Source organism: Ranitomeya variabilis, chromosome 5, assembly GCF_051348905.1.
Source record: "Ranitomeya variabilis isolate aRanVar5 chromosome 5, aRanVar5.hap1, whole genome shotgun sequence".
Taxonomy (NCBI): domain Eukaryota; kingdom Metazoa; phylum Chordata; class Amphibia; order Anura; family Dendrobatidae; genus Ranitomeya; species Ranitomeya variabilis.
This window is the reverse complement of record NC_135236.1, coordinates 650,844,029-650,865,908: the sequence shown is the minus strand read 5'-3', so window position 1 is coordinate 650,865,908 and position 21,880 is coordinate 650,844,029. Positions and strand designations below refer to the sequence as shown.

The window sequence follows — 21,880 nt, the reverse complement described above, 5'->3', positions numbered from 1 at the left end:
CCCAAAATTTGAGACAGATGGCACACACAGGACCAGCACTCAAGCAGAAATGCCAATCTTAATCTCCCACTAATTTTTTTTTTTTTCTGGGAGAATTTACCCTAAAAAAAATAAAAATGGCCAAGTATTACACAGTGTTTTCGGTGCCACACAATGAGAGAGAGATGCCACACACAGCAATGGCACGGAGGCAGACTTGCCAATATTTATCTCCCACTAATTTATTTTTTTTTGAAAAGGGAGAATGTACCCCCCCCAAAAAAAAATGGCCAAGTATTACACAGTGTTTTCAGTGCCACACAATGAGAGACAGATACCACACACAGCAATGGCACGGAGGCAGACTTGCCAATATTTATCTCCCACTAATTTTTTTTGTGGAAAAGGGAGAATTAAGAAAATAAAAAAAAAAAGGCCAAGTATTACACAGTGTTTTCGGTGCCACACAATGAGAGAGAGATGCCACACACAGCAATGGCACGGAGGCAGACTAGCCAATATTTATCTCCCACTAATTTTTTTTTTGGAAAAGGGAGAATTAAGAAAAAAAAAAAAAAAAGGCCAAGTATTACACAGTGTTTTCGGTGCCACACAATGAGAGAGAGATGCCACACACAGCAATGGCACGGAGGCAGACTAGCCAATATTTATCTCCCACTAATTTTTTTTGGGGAAAAGGGAGAATTTAGAAAAAAAAAAAAAAGGCCAAGTATTACACAGTGTTTTCAGTGCCACACAATGAGAGAGAGATGCCACACACAGCAATGGCACGGAGGCAGACTTGCCAATATTTATCTCCCACTAATTTTTTTTTTGGAAAAGGGAGAATTTAGAAAAAAAAAAAAAGGCCAAGTATTACACAGTGTTTTCGGTGCCACACAATGAGAGAGAGATGCCACACACAGCAATGGCACGGAGGCAGACTTGCCAATATTTATCTCCCACTAATTTTTTTTTTGGAAAAGGGAGAATTTAGAAAAAAAAAAAAAAGGCCAAGTATTACACAGTGTTTTCGGTGCCACACAATGAGAGACAGATGCCACACACAGCAATGGCATGGAGACAGACTTGCCAATATTTATCTCCCACTAATTTTTTTTTTGGAAAAGGGAGAATTTAGAAAAAAAAAAAAAAGGCCAAGTATTACACAGTGTTTTCGGTGCCACACAATGAGAGAGAGATGCCACACACAGCAATGGCACGGAGGCAGACTTGCCAATATTTATCTCCCACTAGTTTTTTTTTGGAAAAGGGAGAATTTAGAAAAAAAAAAAAAAAGGCCAAGTATTACACAGTGTTTTCGGTGCCACACAATGAGAGAGAGATGCCACACACAGCAATGGCACGGAGACAGACTTGCCAATATTTATCTCCCACTAATTTTTTTTTTGGAAAAGGGAGAATTTAGAAAAAAAAAAAAAAGGCCAAGTATTACACAGTGTTTTCGGTGCCACACAATGAGAGACAGATGCCACACACAGCAATGGCACGGAGACAGACTTGCCAATATTTATCTCCCACTAATTTTTTTTTTGGAAAAGGGAGAATTTAGAAAAAAAAAAAAAAGGCCAAGTATTACACAGTGTTTTCGGTGCCACACAATGAGAGAGAGATGCCACACACAGCAATGGCACGGAGGCAGACTTGCCAATATTTATCTCCCACTAATTTTTTTTTGGAAAAGGGAGAATTTAGAAAAAAAAAAAAAAGGCCAAGTATTACACAGTGTTTTCGGTGCCACACAATGAGAGAGAGATGCCACACACAGCAATGGCACGGAGGCAGACTAGCCAATATTTATCTCCCACTAATTTTTTTTGGGGAAAAGGGAGAATTTAGAAAAAAAAAAAAAAGGCCAAGTATTACACAGTGTTTTCGGTGCCACACAATGAGAGAGAGATGCCACACACAGCAATGGCACGGAGGCAGACTTGCCAATATTTATCTCCCACTAATTTTTTTTTTGGAAAAGGGAGAATTTAGAAAAAAAAAGGCCAAGTATTACACAGTGTTTTCGGTGCCACACAATGAGAGAGAGATGCCACACACAGCAATGGCACGGAGGCAGACTTGCCAATATTTATCTCCCACTAATTTTTTTTTTGGAAAAGGGAGAATTTAGAAAAAAAAAAAAAAAGGCCAAGTATTACACAGTGTTTTCGGTGCCACACAATGAGAGACAGATGCCACACACAGCAATGGCATGGAGACAGACTTGCCAATATTTATCTCCCACTAATTTTTTTTTTGGAAAAGGGAGAATTTAGAAAAAAAAAAAAAAAGGCCAAGTATTACACAGTGTTTTCGGTGCCACACAATGAGAGAGAGATGCCACACACAGCAATGGCACGGAGGCAGACTTGCCAATATTTATCTCCCACTAGTTTTTTTTTGGAAAAGGGAGAATTTAGAAAAAAAAAAAAAAGGCCAAGTATTACACAGTGTTTTCGGTGCCACACAATGAGAGAGAGATGCCACACACAGCAATGGCACGGAGGCAGACTTGCCAATATTTATCTCCCACTAATTTTTTTTTTGGAAAAGGGAGAATTTAGAAAAAAAAAAAAAAGGCCAAGTATTACACAGTGTTTTCGGTGCCACACAATGAGAGAGAGATGCCACACACAGCAATGGCACGGAGGCAGACTTGCCAATATTTATCTCCCACTAATTTTTTTTTGGAAAAGGGAGAATTTAGAAAAAAAAAAAAAAGGCCAAGTATTACACAGTGTTTTCGGTGCCACACAATGAGAGAGAGATGCCACACACAGCAATGGCACGGAGGCAGACTTGCCAATATTTATCTCCCACTAATTTTTTTGGGGGAAAAGGGAGAATTTAGAAAAAAAAAAAAAAAGGCCAAGTATTACACAGTGTTTTCGGTGCCACACAATGAGAGAGAGATGCCACACACAGCAATGGCACGGAGGCAGACTTGCCAATATTTGTCTCCCACTAATTTTTTTTTGGAAAAGGGAGAATTTAGAAAAAAAAAAGGCCAAGTATTACACAGTGTTTTCGGTGCCACACAATGAGAGAGAGATGCCACACACAGCAATGGCACGGAGGCAGACTTGCCAATATTTATCTCCCAGCAGTTATCTCAGAAAAGTATGGCAGGCAGCTGTAAAAAGGACTGCTGCACACAAAAGTGGGGACAAACACACAAGATAGCTGTGCAGAAAGGAAGGAAAAACAGGATTTGTGCTGTGAAAAAAGCAGTTGGTTTACACAGAGGCATACACACAAAGCAACGCAGCTATCAGGGAGCCTTCTAGGGCAGCCCAATGAGCTACAGCGCTGAGGAAAAAAAAATGTAGCTTCCACTGTCCTGCAAACAAAAGGTGGTATTGGACAGTGGAAATCGCTACAGCACAAGCGGTTTGTGGCTTTATGTACCCTGCCTATCACTATCCCTGCAGCAACCTCTCCCTACGCTCAGATCAGCAGCAGTAAGATGGCGGTCAGCGGGAACGCCCCTTTATAGCCCCTGTGACGCCGCAGAAAGCAAGCCAATCACTGCAATGCCCTTCTCTAAGATGGTGGGGACTGAGATCTATGTCATCACGCTGCCCACACTCTGCGTCCACCTTCATTGGCTGAGAAATGGCGCTTTTAGCGTCATTGAAACGCGACTTTGGCGCGAAAGTCGCGTACCGCATGGCCGACCCCACACAGGGATCGGCTCGGTTTCATGAGACGCCGACTTTGCCAAAAGTCGGCGACTTATGAAAATGAACGATCCGTTTCGCTCAACCCTACTGAAGACCATAGAGAGATTTTTGAAGTTTGCAAACGAGATTATCTTTACCCCCCTTTGATATAACCCTCTTGTTCAGTCATGTCCAAGTCCTCTTAAATTTCACCATTTAAACAGGCAATTTTGATGTCCAAATGTCTGACAAATATCTTTTGTGCAGCAGCTATAGCCATTAGAGTCCTGAATGTGGTCTGCTGAGCAACTGTTGAAAATGTGTCATCAGTATCTTCACCATATTTCTGAGAATATCCTTCTGCGACTAATCTTGCTTTAAATCTGTGAACCTTGCTTTGCCTTCAGGATCATACTTGGTCTTAAAAATCAATTTACAGTTGATTGCTTTCTTACCTTGTGGTAGTTTGTTGAGTTTCCAAGTTTGAAGTAGTTGAATGAACTTAATTTCCTTATTAGCAGCATTAATCCACTTCAGTTTTTCATGGACAGGTATTTGTTGTATCGCATCCCATGACAGCGGCTCTGACTCAACTAGTGTTCTGACAATGTAGGATAGACGCTTAGCTGGTATACCCTTGTTTGATCTGGACGATGTCCTGACTTCAGATTCACCTGATTTTTCTGTTGCTTGTTCAGTGATCGAAGAACCTAACCAAACTTCTACATTTTTTTCCTTGTTATTTTTTTGTGACTGAGATTATTGTTTCTTCAGCTGGACTACTGGTAGAATATCCTGAAACTGAGCTCCAGCTACACACACCGTGAACATAACCTGCCTAGTTCTTTTTTTTAACAATGCATTAATGGCAGTATAACACTATTGCTGGACACAGAAACTCATGCACTATTAAACAGTAGTAAATAGTAGTTGTTGCAATACATACAATAATAAGCATTATTTCAACAGATTATCTCAGCACAGGAACATTTTTTTTACACGTCCAATTGTGGGACTTATTATTCCAAGATCAATTGATTAAAGTGTACCTTGCTAGTGGGAAAACTCCTTTAAACAATTTTTTTTATTTTTTTAAGCAGTCCCACCCCTAAAAACTCCTAAGGCCGGCCTCACACTGGGCGTAAGACAATACGCCACGTATTATACGTCCGTACTACGGCCGTAATACGGAGAAATGTTCCCAAAATATTGATCCGTAGTCAGGGTGTGTCAGCGTATTTTGCGCATGGCATCCTCCGTATGTAATCCGTATGGCATCCGTACTGCGAGATTTTCGCGCAGGCTTGCAAAACCGACATCTAATGGATTTATGTGCTCAAATGTTCGGGAAAACATATATACAGTATATATATATATATATATGTCATTGAGACACATATATATATATATATATTCTGTATTTAGATTTCATTCAGCGCGATATGTGTTAAAAGCCGGTAATTCAATTGCCGGCTTCTCATTTCTCCTGCACAAACCCGACAGGATATGAGACATGGTTTACATACAGTAAACCATCTCATATCCCCTTTTTTTTTGCATATTCCACACTACTAATGTTAGTAGTGTGTATGTGCAAAATTTCAGCGCTGTAGCTGCTGAAATAAAGGGTTAAATGGCGGAAAAAATTGGCGTGGGCTCCCGCGCAATTTTCTCCGCCAGAATGGTAAAGCCAGTGACTGAGGGCAGATATTAATAGCCAGGAGAGGGTCCATGGTTATTGGCCCCCCCGTGGCTAAAAACATCTGCCCCCAGCCACCCCAGAAAAGGCACATCTGGAAGATGCGCCTATTCTGGCACTTGGCCACTCTCTTCCCACTCCCTGTAGCGGTGGGATATGGGGTAATGAAGGGTTAATGCCACCTTGCTATTGGAAGGTGACATTAAGCCAGATTAATAATGGAGAGGCGTCAATTATGTCACCTATCCATTATTAATCCAATAGTACGAAAGGGTTAAAAAACACACACACACATGATTTAAAAGTATTTTAATGAAATAAACACACAGGTTGTTGTAATAATTTATTGTTCTCTCAATCCATCAGGAACACCCTCGCTTGGAAAAATAATAAACGCACAAGATACATACCTTCTGGTGAACCGTCTCGTCCCACGAAGTAATCCATCTGAAGGGGTTAACTAATATTACAGGCAGGAGCCCTGCTAAATGCAGCTGTGCTCCGTGCCTGTAATCCCCGGCGAATGAATGAAATGTAGGTCATTGACCTACATTTCCTTCAGTCGCGGTGATGCGCCCCCTGGTGGATGTCCTCATATGACCTGGAGCATGGGAAAAAGTTCCCAGGCTGCAGTTCATGAGAACATCCACCAGAGGGCGCCTCACCGCGACTGAAGGAAATGTAGGTCAATGACCTACATTTCATTCATTCGCAGGGGAATTACAAGCACGGAGCACAGCTGCATTTAGCAGGGTTCCTGCCTGTAATATTAGTTAACCCCTTCAGATGGATTACTTCGTGGGACGAGACAGTTCACCAGAAGGTATGTATCTTGTGCGTTTATTATTTTTCCAAGCGAGGGTTTCCTGATGGATTGAGAGAACAATAAATTATTACAACAACCGCTGTGTTTATTTCATTAAAATACTTTTAAATCATGTGTGTGTGTGTTTTTTAACCCTTTCGTACTATTGGATTAATAATGGATAGGTGACATAATTGACGCCTCTCCATTATTAATCTGGCTTAATGTCACCTTCCAATAGCAAGGTGGCATTAACCCTTCATTACCCCATATCCCACCGCTACAGGGAGTGGGAAGAGAGTGGCCAAGTGCCAGAATAGGCGCATCTTCCAGATGTGCCTTTTCTGGGGTGGCTGGGGGCAGATGTTTTTAGCCACGGGGGGGCCAATAACCATGGACCCTCTCTAGGCTATTAATATCTGCCCTCGGTCACTGGCTTTACCATTCTGGCGGAGAAAATTGCGCGGGAGCCCACGCCAATTTTTTCCGCCATTTAACCCTTTATTTCAGCAGCTACAGCGCTGAAATTTTGCACATACACACTACTAACATTAGTAGTGTGGAATATGCAAAAAAAAAGGGGATATGAGATGGTTTACTGTATGTAAACCATGTCTCATATCCTGTCGGGTTTGTGCAGGAGAAATGAAAAGCCGGCAATTGAATTACCGACTTTTCACTAACACCGCTGCGTATTTCTCGCAAGTCACACTGCTGGTCAGTGTGGAATCCGTATTTTTCTCGCCCCCATAGACTTTCATTGGCGATTTTTTTGCGCAATACGGTGACAAACGCAGCATGCTGCGATTTTGTACGGCCGTAGAAAGCCGTATAATACTGAACCGTAATATACGGCTAATAGGAGCAGCCCCATTGAGAATAATTGTGCCGTTTATTTTGCGAGTTTTACGGACGTAGTTTATGCGCTCATACGTCCGTAAAACTCGCTAGTGTGAGGCCGGCCTTAGTGTGTAAAAAAATAGAAGTGTCAAAGTCAGAAACTTCAGTTTACCAACGTTACAAGCCCTTATTGCGGTAAAGCTCTATTAAAGTAAATGGAACTGAGCCGCAATGTGACACAACCTGTGCACAGGCTTTGGTTCTCGAAGAAATCTGTCTGTTATCCCAATCGTAGACAATTACCAATATATCATACTAACTAAGGCTGGTTTCACACTTGCGTTTAAAAATGCAGCGTTTTTAACGCAAACGCATGTGGTGCAAAAACACATGTAAGGCTACGTTCACATTAGCGGCGCCCGCCGCAGCGGCGGGCGCCGCAGCGGCGCCGCATGCATCATGCGCCCCTATATTTAACATGGGGGCGCATGGACATGCGGTGCACTTGCTTTTTGCGCCGCATGCGTCCCTGCGGCGCCCGCGTCGGGTCGCGGAGGACGCAGCAAGTTGCATTTTTGCTGCGTCCAAAATCAATGAAAAAAAGGACGCATGCGGCGCAAAAAGCTGCGTTGTGCATGTGTTCACATTTGCGCTGTGCGTTGCGGCGGCGACGCTGCGGCGCACACCGCAAATGTGAACGTAGCCTAAACGCGTTCAAACGCTGCGTTTTTTAGACGCATGCGTTTTTGCATGTGGTAAAAAAAGCGGCGTTTTGACGCGTTGACATGCGGTTTTTCCTGTGTTTGCATTTTTGAAACGCATGATGAGAAGTGTGTGACAGCTGCCAATCATCCAAATCAACTAGAAAACCCACTATAAACAGAAATAGCTAGGGTTAGGGTTAGGGTTAGGATCCCTAGTAACCCTAGGGATCCTAACCCTAACCCTAACCCTAGGGATCCTAACCCTAACCCTAACCCTAGGGATCCTAACCCTAACCCTAACCCTAAGGATTAGGATCCTAACCCTAACCCTAAGGGTTAGGGTTAGGGTTAGGATCCCTAGGGTTAGGGTTAGTGTTAGGGTTAGGGTTAGGATCCCTAGGGTTACTAGGGATCCTAACCTTAGGGTTAGGGTTAGGGTTGGGGGGTGGCTTATCAGTGTGTTTTCTAGTGTTTTTCTATTGAAACGCATGCGTTTAAAAACGCATGCAAACGCATGTGCTTAAAAACGCATGCGTTTACATAGACAGCAATACGCCGCTAGATATTACTACAGGTTGCATTTCTGCAACACATCGCATGCATAAAAAAAAGCATACTCACCTCAAAACGCGGCAAAACGCATGCAAAAAAACACATGCGTTTTTAATGTTAAGTATAGAAAAAAAACGCATGCGTTTTTTAACGCTAAAACGCAGCGGCAAAAAACGCAAGTGTGAAACCAGCCTTAGTTAGAAAAAACATACTCAGCCAAGAATTCTTCCTCATGGCTTTGTTAACATAACCTTCGCCCCATGATTCTATGTTTAGGACAGAATATATTAGTATACTGGATCTCTGCAAGTGTCTCCTGTTATTCCGCTGCTTTGTTTTCTGCTGAATAATTTTTCTTTCTTTTTGTGATAAGTTGCTTTGGAAAAGCAATTTGTAATAAAACAGCATGGAAATACAATTACATCTTTAATCTATACAGCAATTGTAATAATAAGTCTTGTCAGGCCCACTTCTCATGAATGCGACCAACAACATTATAAAATCTCATAAAACATCATAAAATTCTGTTATTAATATTTGCTTCCCGCTAGTATATCCATCTCGCCATTTTAGTCATATAAAGTAAAGGTCTCCATCAAACAAATCTCCAGTGGTCATGAAACAACTTAACTGGGTTATCTGGGACTATTTCATTTTTTTTTTGCTGTGGGTCGGAGAACTAACAGGCAGGTAGTTGCTACCTATTTATGAGTTGTGTCTGGCTTCTATCTCTGCCGGCACAGACACAGGCATAGTCGCAGACCTCTCCTAGCGGCTTTCTCTTGCATCATGTCAACAAAGCAGAGACTTCTCTTACTCTGTGCTCTGTTGACAGGGCGTGGCTTCTGATGTCATGCTTATTAACAGCCAGCTCCCCGCTACCCAACTGCAGGGAGCCAGCAGTCAATCATCTTAACATTGGCAGTTACGCTCCTTTGACAGAGCATGGCACAGGTTTGAACAGTTAGCAACCTTCATGTTAGTTTTTAGCCCATAATAATTAAAATAGTATTGGATAACCCCTTTCATTTTCAAAATATCTGTTTCTGTTTACTTTCAGAGACCAAACAATTCAATTTTGTAACAATTGCCTCCAGTATGACCAAACATTTATGTGCTAAACATGTAATCATATTACGCTTCTGTTCATAACTAGTGATGAATAGTGTTGAGCATTCCGATACTGCAAGTATCGGGTATCGGCCGATACTTGCTGTATCGGAATTCCAATACCGAGATCCGATATTTTTGTGATATCGGGTATCGGTATCGAAACAACATTAATGTAAAAATGTGTAAAAGAGAGAATTAAAATAAAAAATATTGCTATACTCACCTCTCCGACGCAGCCTGCACCTTACCGAGGGAAGCGGCAGCGTTCTTTGTTTAAAATTTGCGCTTTTCTTTCCTTTACGTGAGTCCCGGCTTGTGATTGGTTGCGTGCCGCCCATGTGACCGGGACGCAACCAATCACAGCAAGCCGTGACGTAATTTCAGGTCCTTCAGGATTTTAAAATTACGTTCCGGCGTTGTGATTGGTTGCGTCGCAGTCACATGGGAGACGCAACCAATCACAAGCCGGGACGTCACGGGAGGCTGGACACGCGCCCATTTTAAAAAGCGCGCGTGTCCAGCCTCCCATGACGTCACGGCTTGTGATTGGTTAATGGCGGCCATGTTGCCGGGACGCGGACCAATCACAGCAAGCCGTGACGTAATTTCGTCACGGCTTGCTGTGATTGGTCCGCGTCCTGGCAACATGGCGCCGTGACCAATCATAAGCCGGGACGTCACTGGAGGCTGGACACGCGCCCATTTTAAAAAGCGCGCGTGTCCAGCCTCCCGTGACGTCACGGCTTGTGATTGGTTAATGGCGGCCATGTTGCCGGGACGCGGACCAATCACAGCAAGCCGTGACGTAATTTCGTCACGGCTTGCTGTGATTGGTCCGCGTCCCGGCAACATGGCCGCCCTGACCAATCACAAGCCGGGACTTCACGTAACCAAGTAAAAGCGCGAATTTTAAACAAACAACGCTGCCGGTTCCCTCGCTGAGGTCCAGGCTGCGTCGGACAGGTGAGTATAGCGATATTTTGTATTTTAATTCTTTCTTTTACACATTTATATGGATCCCAGGGCCTGAAGGAGAGTTTCCTCTCCTTCAGACCCTGGGAACCATCAGGAATACCGTCCGACACTTGAGTCCCATTGACTTGTATTGGTATCGGGTATCGGATTGGATCCGATACTTTGCCGGTATCGGCCGATACTTTCCGATACCGATACTTTCAAGTATCGGACGGTATCGCTCAACACTAGTGATGAACGAGTGTGCTCGTTACTCGAGTTTTCTGAGCATGCTCGGGTGTTCTCCGAGTATCTTGGGCATGCTCGTAGATTATGTTTGAGTCCCCACAGCTGCATGATTTGTGTCTGTTAGATAACCTGAACACATGCAGGGATTGCCTGTTTGTTAGGGAATCCCCACATGTATTCAGGCTGTCCAGCAGCCGCAAATCATGCAGCTGTGGGGACACAAACATAATCTACTAGTAGCACGCCCAAGATACTCGGAGAACATCCGAGCATGCTCTGAAATTTCGAGTAACGAGCACACTCGCTCATCACTATTCATAACTATTGTATGACTTTCCAGTACAGCTTCATAGCCTTTGGTCCGAAAACATTCTTTAGCTATGGATGTAATACATTTTATTCCCATTTTCACAGATATCTTTAAAAGACTGCAGAATTTAAACAGTAACTGTAATTTGAATTGTTATTTCATAAATCAATACTGTAGTATATGTGAAAATGAGAAACGTTATAACGTATCTCATGAGAGTAATCTGCTTCTTTCCCCGCTAGGGCCGATCATTCATCAAAGTTCTCAATTCACAGATAAAATCTGTCTTCACTGGTGAATACAGATTTCTACATTATAGGGAACCTGTCAGCGGGATTGTGCTGAGTAACCTACGGGCAGTGTCAGGTTGGTGGCGTTATACTGATTAAAATCAATTTTGGGTCGGACTGTGAGGGGTCTTCATGTGGTGCTCTGATTAGCTATTCATACTGATGGCTTATGACAGGCCACTGATCGCTGATCCCTCACTGACTGACCAAATGTTACATGCACCCCAAAATGTTGTTAGAAGAAAACTAAACTCGCCATATAAAAAAATGGTCAATCCAACAGTATAATAAAACAATTACAAATCTCAGAAAATGGCAACAAAAGAAATTTTAATTTTTTTACAAATTTTGGAATTTATTTCACCGCAAATTGTATTCAAGTATGGTATCACTGTAGTCACGCTGACCTGGAAAATCATGTAGTCAGGTCAATTTTACCAAATAATGAATGGCAAAAAAAAAACTTAAAAACACTTGTATAATTGCATTTTTTTTCCATAGTATCACCGCTGTTTGAATGACTTTTTTCCCTATTTTTCAGTAAATTGTATGGTAACTAGGGTTGAGCGAAACGGATCGGTCATTTTCAAAAGTCGACGACTTTTGGCAAAGTCGGGTTTCGTGAAACCCGACCCGACCCCAGTGTGGGATTGGCCACACGGTCGGCGATCTTCGCGCCAAAGTCGCGTTTTGCATGACGCTTTCCCCGCCATTTTTTAAGCCAGTGAAGGAGTGTGTGCAGCGTGATGACATGGGTTCCGGCTCGCTTTGTGCGGCGTCACAGGGGGTAAAACCGCCATGTTAACGTTTGGGATATAGCGATTTCCACAGTGAAACACAAACCTTGCAGGGACGGGGGAGAGAGAGAGAGAGAGAGAGAGAGACTAAAAAAAAAAAATATATCCCCATTGACTTGCATTGGGTTTCGTGTTTGGTCGGCCCCCCGACTTTGCACACGATCCGACTTTCGAGACAGTCGGGTTTCACGAAACCCGACTCGATCCTAAAAAGCAAAAGTCGCTCAACCCTAATGGTAACATGAATGGTGGCAAGAAGGGGAGGAAAAAGCTAAAATGCAAAATCTAAAATTGCCTGTGGCAGAAAGAGGTTAAAGGGGTTGTTCGGCCTTGGGTTACAAGTCAGCAGTCACTCTATGTGACTGCAGACTTGTGAATCCTCACATCGTGTGCACCACATCATAGCTGAGAAGATTCTACGTTGTCGATAATGGGAATGGGCGGCCAAGACTGCAAAGGGACAATTTGCATACTTACAGCCACATTCCAACTAGACGTATCAATACTCACTCAATACACAATGCACACGTCTAGTCGGCACGTGACCACGAGTATGAAAATTGCATACTTGTAGTCACGCACCTACCGGAAAATTCTGATAGCACACACTGTACGCGTGCTGTGAGAATTCACAAATCTGCAGTCACTCTATGTGACTGCAGACTTCTATACTAAGGCCGGACAACCCCTTTAAAACAATTTTTACAGTAGAAATCATGCAATTAATTCCCCATATAGATGAATATCCATCTTTGGCTGTATGAAGCAAAAAGGGATTTTTTGCTTTAAAATGTTAAAACATTTGAAGGCATATAAGTAAGTTTTATCTACATGTAAAACCTCTAATATATGGTATCATCCATGTCATCTAAAGGAAAATTAAGGTTTTCAAAAATACTTTTGCACTGCTTCATTTTTAATATTACAAATGAGTTCTGTAATAGAGTTTTAATAAATTATATTAGCCAATTTCTATAATGTTTTACTGCATTTATATTGGTTTTAAAGGAAAAATAATCTACACAAATGATGGCTACTTCATTCTTCATGAAGCATTTCATGGGTGCAGAGTGATCTAAGCCTTTGTAAAATGACCCATGATTATGTCCAAGGCGGACATCAAAGTGAACTCCATTAACAGTAATGAGGGGAGATAAGAGAAATGCATTTTATTAGTAATATTTCATCCCTTTGTAAACTTCACAGTATTTTATTAATTCTTCCTTCATAAATATTGTCGTTAACGATGGTGTCAGGTTAATGGTCAGCTTAGAAGCTGGAAGATAAAGGAATATTACTGGTTTTCACCATTGAATGACTAGATGGAATAGGTGTAATTATGTAAAAATTTCTCTCTAATCAGACATCCACTTTCAGGAATGCTATTCATCCAAGGATAAGCCACGTCTGAAGTGGCACTAATATACTGTACATATCAGGCTTGCAAACAAGGATTGTGATTGAATGAAGGTTGATGATATTAAAGGAATTGTCCAGGCTCGGGGCTCAGGTCTTAACAGACTGTAGACTTGTGAATTCTCACATGGCGCACGGTGTGCACTTTCAGGATTCTCCTGTGCCAGGGCTCTCTTGTGATTGCAAGCATGTTATTTGTATGCTTCCAACTAGACGTCTCCGACCTTGCTCACTTGTATGGAGCAGAGCTGGTCATGTCTAGTCAGTACATGACCGCATATATGCAAATCGCATTCTTGCAGTCACATGCACACCTGCTCCCGACGCCGGCACCGGAGAATCCTGACAGTGTTACTCACATAGAGTTATTGCAGACTTGAGCCCTTTTAACAAAGACTTAATAAACTTCAGTTTAATGAAAATCTAGGCAGACAACTTTCTGAAGTGTTTTTAATTATAAAGCATTTTATAATTGAAAACTGCACCATAGAAACCACCTGACCTGGTGCTCTCTTCAAATCCATTCCTCTAGGAACGCTGCCTCCATCTGTAAGGTTCCCAGTGCGACGCCGTGGGTGAGCTACTGCTTTTCCACACTCTGGCACTCCACAAACATACAATGTCCCTGTCCATCAGTGCTGTGCTGTGTTCAATGCAATGGAGGCCTCTGCTGCATCCACGTTTTTTGGTCCAAGATCAGCCGCACACACATCAGGTGACAATCGGTCTGTTATAAAAAATTCAACTTTACTGGACAGTTCAGATACAACAGTCTTTAAAGGGAACCTGTGACCCCCAAAATCGAAGGTGAGCTAAGCCCACCAGCATCAGGGGCTTATCTACAGCATTCTGGAATGCTGTAGATAAGCCCCCGATGTATCCTGAAAGATGAGAAAAAGAGGTTAGATTATACTCACCCAGGGGCGGTCCCGCTGCTGGTCCTGTCCAATGGGCGTCGCAGTCTGGTCTGGGGCCTCCCATCTTTTTACTATGACGTCCTTTTCTTGTCTTCACACTGCGGCTCCAGCTCTGGCGTACTTTGCAAAGTACTGCAGTACACAGGCGCCGGGCCTCTCTGACATTTCCCGGTGCCTGCGCACTGTAGTACTATGCTCTATCCTCAACAGGGCAGACAAAGCACGCCTGCGCCGGAGCCGCAGCATGAATACAAGAAGAGGACGTCATCGTAAGAAGATGGGAGGCCCCAGACCGGACCGCGACGCCCATCGTACTGGGACCGCCCCTGGGTGAGTATAATCTAACCTCTTTTTCTCGTCTTTCAGGATACATCGGGGGCTTATCTACAGCATTACAGAATGCTGTAGATAAGCCCCTGATGCTGGTGGGCTTAGCTCACCTTTGATTTTGGGGGTGACAGGTTCCATTTAACAATCAGTTTTTGGAAAAGCACCCTACTGTTGAAGTTTCATCAATACATCACATTTAAAGCTTCTGCTTACATTTAGCTTGGACAATCCCTACATTTGATCCTCCCGTCCGTGACAGGGATTTCCTGTAATGAGAAATTAACCGTAGGCACTACTATTTAGGGGTGGTGCGCAAGTAGGTGCCCAAACCATATAATCTTGTAGAATAACTTGGCACACACGTGATCTGATGCTTAGTGTAATTTAATAAGAGGAGAGTACATACAGACGTTTCGGTCATAGACCTTCTTCAATGTACTAAACAAAATTGATAATACATAAAATAAAAATATAAATAATCTAAATAATATATAAATAAAGTATATACATTAAATGCAGTTGATATATGGTCTTATACAGATTCAGGTTTAGTAAGTACAACAACTGCTCAAAGTCAGCGGCATTCTAAAATGTGCCATTTACTTCTGTGGTGCAGTAGTTATAAGGAAGAAACGTGCCAATAATCATGCACTAGTGGTGTCCGAAGGTTTATTGTATCGTGACCGTAGGGATGAAGGTAAAGTCTCTAAATGTATATAGAGATAAAACAGGGGGGAAAACATACCCTCTCTCTGGATAAACTGTCTGATAAGCAAAATATTGGGATAAATGGACCTGTAAATATATATATATTTTGTCTCTCAGTCTATACGTTCATGCGATGGTGCACTAAACAGTGGTGGCAGAGGTTAACCTACCCAAATACAGGCTGTGAATCAGTCTGGCACTGTAGGGGGAGGAAGCACACATTGCTGCATAAGTCTCTGGAATGACGTACTGCAACCTTACAATGTATAAGGAAGGTGCTCCGCTTACCTAAGTTGATCCCATCTGGACGCGGTATCCACCGCTCGTCCTTAGTGTGAGAAGTCTATGGTGTGAGTGCCGTATATGTGCGCGCTCAAAGACGCGCTACCGGAAGTATCTGACCGGAAGTGACGCCGTGGTGTGGGTATGGCTTTAGTTGCGTTCCACCGCTGATGGTGTAGGTGGAGCCCTGCGTTCCACTGCGGGCATGCGTGCTGAGGTGGTATTAAGAGGTCTGTGCAACAGGATCCGCTCATCCAGAGTGGTGTCAAGGCGTACTCGCTCACAAGTAGTGACAATGTGATCATATTTCAGTGACCATACGCTGTGAGATAGCAGGAGTGATTCGTAAGTTGTGAGATATAGCGGAGGTGATGTCATAATCCAGACAAAAATTAATAAAGCCGATTCTGTAAAGAGAAATAATGGTATTAGAGATGGAGGTCACAGTTACATATTAGTATATTTCTTGACAGCACTATAATATACAAAAATGGAGGTAACGTTGATAGTCCTTGAGATGCATAACCCACTTTAATTCCTCATGTTTCATGAGAGGAAGGACTGGATATCATAGTCTCTGTTCAGGCCCCTCGGGGCTAAAGTCTGCAGTTCATGTATCCAGTATGCCTCCCTCTTTTTAAGAAGGCTTATCCTGTCACCCCCCCTGCGTGGTGCTGTTACCTGTTCAATCACTTGAAATCTTAATTGGGCAATGGTGTGGCCCTGGGTGACAAAGTGGTAAGGAATGGGTAGGAGAGTATTTTTGCACCTAATTGTGGATTTATGCTTCGAGATCCTCTGTTTGATAGGTTGAGTTGTTTCTCCCACATAGTACAGTCCACACGGACATTTGATAACATAGATGACATAAGCTGAGTTGCACGTAAAGAAGTCCTTAATGGGGTATTCTTTTCCATTATGTGGGTGGTATACAGTCGTGCCTCTTTGTATGTTATTACACTGCATACATTGCAGACATGGAAATGTGCCTGTCTTCGGATTAGCAAGGAAACGTTGTCTGGATATGGATTGTGTACTCCCTAGATCCGCTCTCACTAGCTTATCACGTATGTTACGTGGTCTACGGAAGCAGGGAAGGAAAGGTTCCACAAACTCTTTAATCCCTGGGTGGGCTGCTCCTAAAATGTGCCAGTGGCGTCGAATTGACTTGTGAAGTAAATAAACCAGGGGGTGATAGTTATGGACAAAAGGGATGCGGTGTTTGATTTCTCTCTTCCTACTCGGGGGAGGATCTATGGAAGCAACATCCAGAGTATATGTAGGATAACCCCTCTCTAGGAATTTTGTCCGCATCTCGTCTAATCTTTTGGTTTGTAAGTCTTTGTCTGAGACTATTTTATGAACCCTCTGGAATTGGGATTTTGGGATGGAGTCTTTCATTCCTTTGGGATGGAAACTGTCATAGTGTAACAGACTGTTACGGTCTGTTGATTTGATGTGTAGATCAGTGGAGAGTACGCCTGCACTATTTTTGAGAATTGTGGTGTCTAGAAAATGTACTTGATTTTGATCATATGTAATAGTAAAGTCCAGGCCTGGCCATGAAGTCCTAATGAATTTGAAGAATGATAACAGTGTTGTTTCTGAGCCATTCCAGATGCAGAATATGTCATCAATGTACCTTTTCCACATTATGGCATGTGTGTGGAAAAGGTCATTGATATAGATGCTGCTGCTTTCGTAATCTGCCATATAGGCATTTGCGTAAGGTGGCGCAGCGTTACTACCCATCGCGGTACCCCTCCTCTGTAGGTAAAATTTATCTTCAAATAGAAAATAGTTTTTTGTGAGTACCAGAGATAGCAACTCGCAGCAGAGGTTGATCTGATCTGAGTCTAGGTCTGAGGTATTCAGTAACCTCCTTACTGACCTAATGCCTTCTGCGTGGGGTATGGACGTATATAGGTCCTTTACGTCAAATGTGACTAGAAAGGCCTCTACTGGAATGGTTTTGAGCCCGTCTATTAGTTGTAGGAAAGCTCCCGTATCTAGAAGGAATGAGGGAGTTTGTTTAATCAGAGGGGTGAGAATTTTCTCCAGATATTTAGATATAGGTGTGAGGATTGAGTCTGTTGAAGCCACAATGGGTCTTCCTGGTGGGTTAGATAGGCTCTTATGTATTTTTGGTAATACGTAAAAAACTGGCGTTATGGGATTCTGTTTGGTCAAGAATTCACATGTTTTTTGGTCCAATATTTTTAATTCTTTATACTTGGTTAGTGTATTTTCTATTTGTTCTCTAATGTTATTGGTTGGGTCCCTTTCTAGCGGTATATAGATAGAGCTGTCATTAAGTTGGCGGTAAACTTCCTGTCTGTATGTGGACTTGTCAAGTACAACTATAGCTCCCCCCTTGTCTGCTGGTTTCACTATTATGTCCTTATCTGCCTGTAAGGAGTTAAGCGCCTGTTGATCTAGGGCAGTAAGATTGGATGGAGCATGTAGTCTGCCTCCATCCACCGAGTTCCTTAGAGTTCCTCCTAAAGAAACAAGGGGACGAGACCTAGAGAGGGAGCTAAGACGGAGTACAAATTTAGAATTACACTGTGCTACCCTTACGGAGTACCTCAAAGTACAGAGGATTCCAAGGGGACTAAGGGTCCCCCTCCGCCCTACCCTCTTTAGTGACTCTCCCGATTTTTGTTCTCGTTTTGAAAGAATCCTAAACAAATGTTCTTTTGATCTTATGACATTGACGCTGGAGCATCTACACCAAGGGATCGTCCAGAGTAAAGAACGCATCACGAATATTGAGCAACAGCTGGCATCATCATCTACTCCAGAGGAACTCCAGGACCTCAAAACCCGCATCAATACTACCATCGAGCAACATAGACGGGATACGGAAGCAAGGAAAAGATCGAAATTCATCAGGGACGCAGAAGATTACGAGCAGAATAAAGTCTACAAATGGCGAGACAACTTCAGCTCCGGGACCTTCTCTACACGCCCAAGTTACAGATCCACGACGGACATCTCAACATCAGGATCGGATCAAGAACGACGGGAGAGACCAACAGGGGGTCGTTTTTTAGGACGTGGAAGAAGACAACCAAGAAGAAGGGGACCCGTAGAGGAAAGAGACGGTCAAAGAAATTCGGACTTCACACGCATAACCCGCTCCCAGGTACGAACCCCTTGGTAATTAATATTTCTTCTAAATCACTGAGTATCGCAGAACACCAGGTACTACAGAAAGGGTTATCCTTCTGCCCAAGTTACAGACTAAGCACCTTTAACTTAGAGATGGACTTACAGAGATTCTATAGATCTCTTAGACTGAAGTTACACTTTGCCGATTCAGACACTATCAGTCTACCCCAGGGTATCATAGAAGATCGACTTCTTACTTCAAGGAGTCTAGGTCTAAGAAACAAAAGCAACTATAGACCACCACCAGGTTCCCCAGCACTAGAAGCATTCATTTCACTGGTAAATGACTCATTCCAGAAATTACGGGGAGACGTGGATAGAGGCAGACTACATGCTCCATCCAATCTTACTGCCCTAGATCAACAGGCGCTTAACTCCTTACAGGCAGATAAGGACATAATAGTGAAACCAGCAGACAAGGGGGGAGCTATAGTTGTACTTGACAAGTCCACATACAGACAGGAAGTTTACCGCCAACTTAATGACAGCTCTATCTATATACCGCTAGAAAGGGACCCAACCAATAACATTAGAGAACAAATAGAAAATACACTAACCAAGTATAAAGAATTAAAAATATTGGACCAAAAAACATGTGAATTCTTGACCAAACAGAATCCCATAACGCCAGTTTTTTACGTATTACCAAAAATACATAAGAGCCTATCTAACCCACCAGGAAGACCCATTGTGGCTTCAACAGACTCAATCCTCACACCTATATCTAAATATCTGGAGAAAATTCTCACCCCTCTGATTAAACAAACTCCCTCATTCCTTCTAGATACGGGAGCTTTCCTACAACTAATAGACGGGCTCAAAACCATTCCAGTAGAGGCCTTTCTAGTCACATTTGACGTAAAGGACCTATATACGTCCATACCCCACGCAGAAGGCATTAGGTCAGTAAGGAGGTTACTGAATACCTCAGACCTAGACTCAGATCAGATCAACCTCTGCTGCGAGTTGCTATCTCTGGTACTCACAAAAAACTATTTTCTATTTGAAGATAAATTTTACCTACAGAGGAGGGGTACCGCGATGGGTAGTAACGCTGCGCCACCTTACGCAAATGCCTATATGGCAGATTACGAAAGCAGCAGCATCTATATCAATGACCTTTTCCACACACATGCCATAATGTGGAAAAGGTACATTGATGACATATTCTGCATCTGGAATGGCTCAGAAACAACACTGTTATCATTCTTCAAATTCATTAGGACTTCATGGCCAGGCCTGGACTTTACTATTACATATGATCAAAATCAAGTACATTTTCTAGACACCACAATTCTCAAAAATAGTGCAGGCGTACTCTCCACTGATCTACACATCAAATCAACAGACCGTAACAGTCTGTTACACTATGACAGTTTCCATCCCAAAGGAATGAAAGACTCCATCCCAAAATCCCAATTCCAGAGGGTTCATAAAATAGTCTCAGACAAAGACTTACAAACCAAAAGATTAGACGAGATGCGGACAAAATTCCTAGAGAGGGGTTATCCTACATATACTCTGGATGTTGCTTCCATAGATCCTCCCCCGAGTAGGAAGAGAGAAATCAAACACCGCATCCCTTTTGTCCATAACTATCACCCCCTGGTTTATTTACTTCACAAGTCAATTCGACGCCACTGGCACATTTTAGGAGCAGCCCACCCAGGGATTAAAGAGTTTGTGGAACCTTTCCTTCCCTGCTTCCGTAGACCACGTAACATACGTGATAAGCTAGTGAGAGCGGATCTAGGGAGTACACAATCCATATCCAGACAACGTTTCCTTGCTAATCCGAAGACAGGCACATTTCCATGTCTGCAATGTATGCAGTGTAATAACATACAAAGAGGCACGACTGTATACCACCCACATAATGGAAAAGAATACCCCATTAAGGACTTCTTTACGTGCAACTCAGCTTATGTCATCTATGTTATCAAATGTCCGTGTGGACTGTACTATGTGGGAGAAACAACTCAACCTATCAAACAGAGGATCTCGAAGCATAAATCCACAATTAGGTGCAAAAATACTCTCCTACCCATTCCTTACCACTTTGTCACCCAGGGCCACACCATTGCCCAATTAAGATTTCAAGTGATTGAACAGGTAACAGCACCACGCAGGGGGGGTGACAGGATAAGCCTTCTTAAAAAGAGGGAGGCATACTGGATACATGAACTGCAGACTTTAGCCCCGAGGGGCCTGAACAGAGACTATGATATCCAGTCCTTCCTCTCATGAAACATGAGGAATTAAAGTGGGTTATGCATCTCAAGGACTATCAACGTTACCTCCATTTTTGTATATTATAGTGCTGTCAAGAAATATACTAATATGTAACTGTGACCTCCATCTCTAATACCATTATTTCTCTTTACAGAATCGGCTTTATTAATTTTTGTCTGGATTATGACATCACCTCCGCTATATCTCACAACTTACGAATCACTCCTGCTATCTCACAGCGTATGGTCACTGAAATATGATCACATTGTCACTACTTGTGAGCGAGTACGCCTTGACACCACTCTGGATGAGCGGATCCTGTTGCACAGACCTCTTAATACCACCTCAGCACGCATGCCCGCAGTGGAACGCAGGGCTCCACCTACACCATCAGCGGTGGAACGCAACTAAAGCCATACCCACACCACGGCGTCACTTCCGGTCAGATACTTCCGGTAGCGCGTCTTTGAGCGCGCACATATACGGCACTAACACCATAGACTTCTCACACTAAGGACGAGCGGTGGATACCGCGTCCAGATGGGATCAACTTAGGTAAGCGGAGCACCTTCCTTATACATTGTAAGGTTGCAGTACGTCATTCCAGAGACTTATGCAGCAATGTGTGCTTCCTCCCCCTACAGTGCCAGACTGATTCACAGCCTGTATTTGGGTAGGTTAACCTCTGCCACCACTGTTTAGTGCACCATCGCATGAACGTATAGACTGAGAGACAAAATATATATATATTTACAGGTCCATTTATCCCAATATTTTGCTTATCAGACAGTTTATCCAGAGAGAGGGTATGTTTTCCCCCCTGTTTTATCTCTATATACATTTAGAGACTTTACC

The 21,880-nt window shown here is 42.9% G+C and overlaps 1 protein-coding gene across 1 annotated transcript; it reads left to right on the top strand.

The window, feature by feature from the left end:
* The first annotated feature begins 18,099 nt into the window (after nucleotides 1–18,099).
* LOC143773998 (uncharacterized) lies at nucleotides 18,100–21,494 on the top strand. Its single transcript, XM_077261294.1, has 2 exons — nucleotides 18,100–18,767; nucleotides 21,180–21,494. The coding sequence occupies exons 1-2, from the start codon at nucleotides 18,327–18,329 to the stop codon at nucleotides 21,192–21,194; spliced, it is 456 nt and encodes a 151-aa protein (XP_077117409.1). The 5' UTR covers nucleotides 18,100–18,326; the 3' UTR covers nucleotides 21,195–21,494.
* The last annotated feature ends 386 nt before the right edge of the window (nucleotides 21,495–21,880 follow it).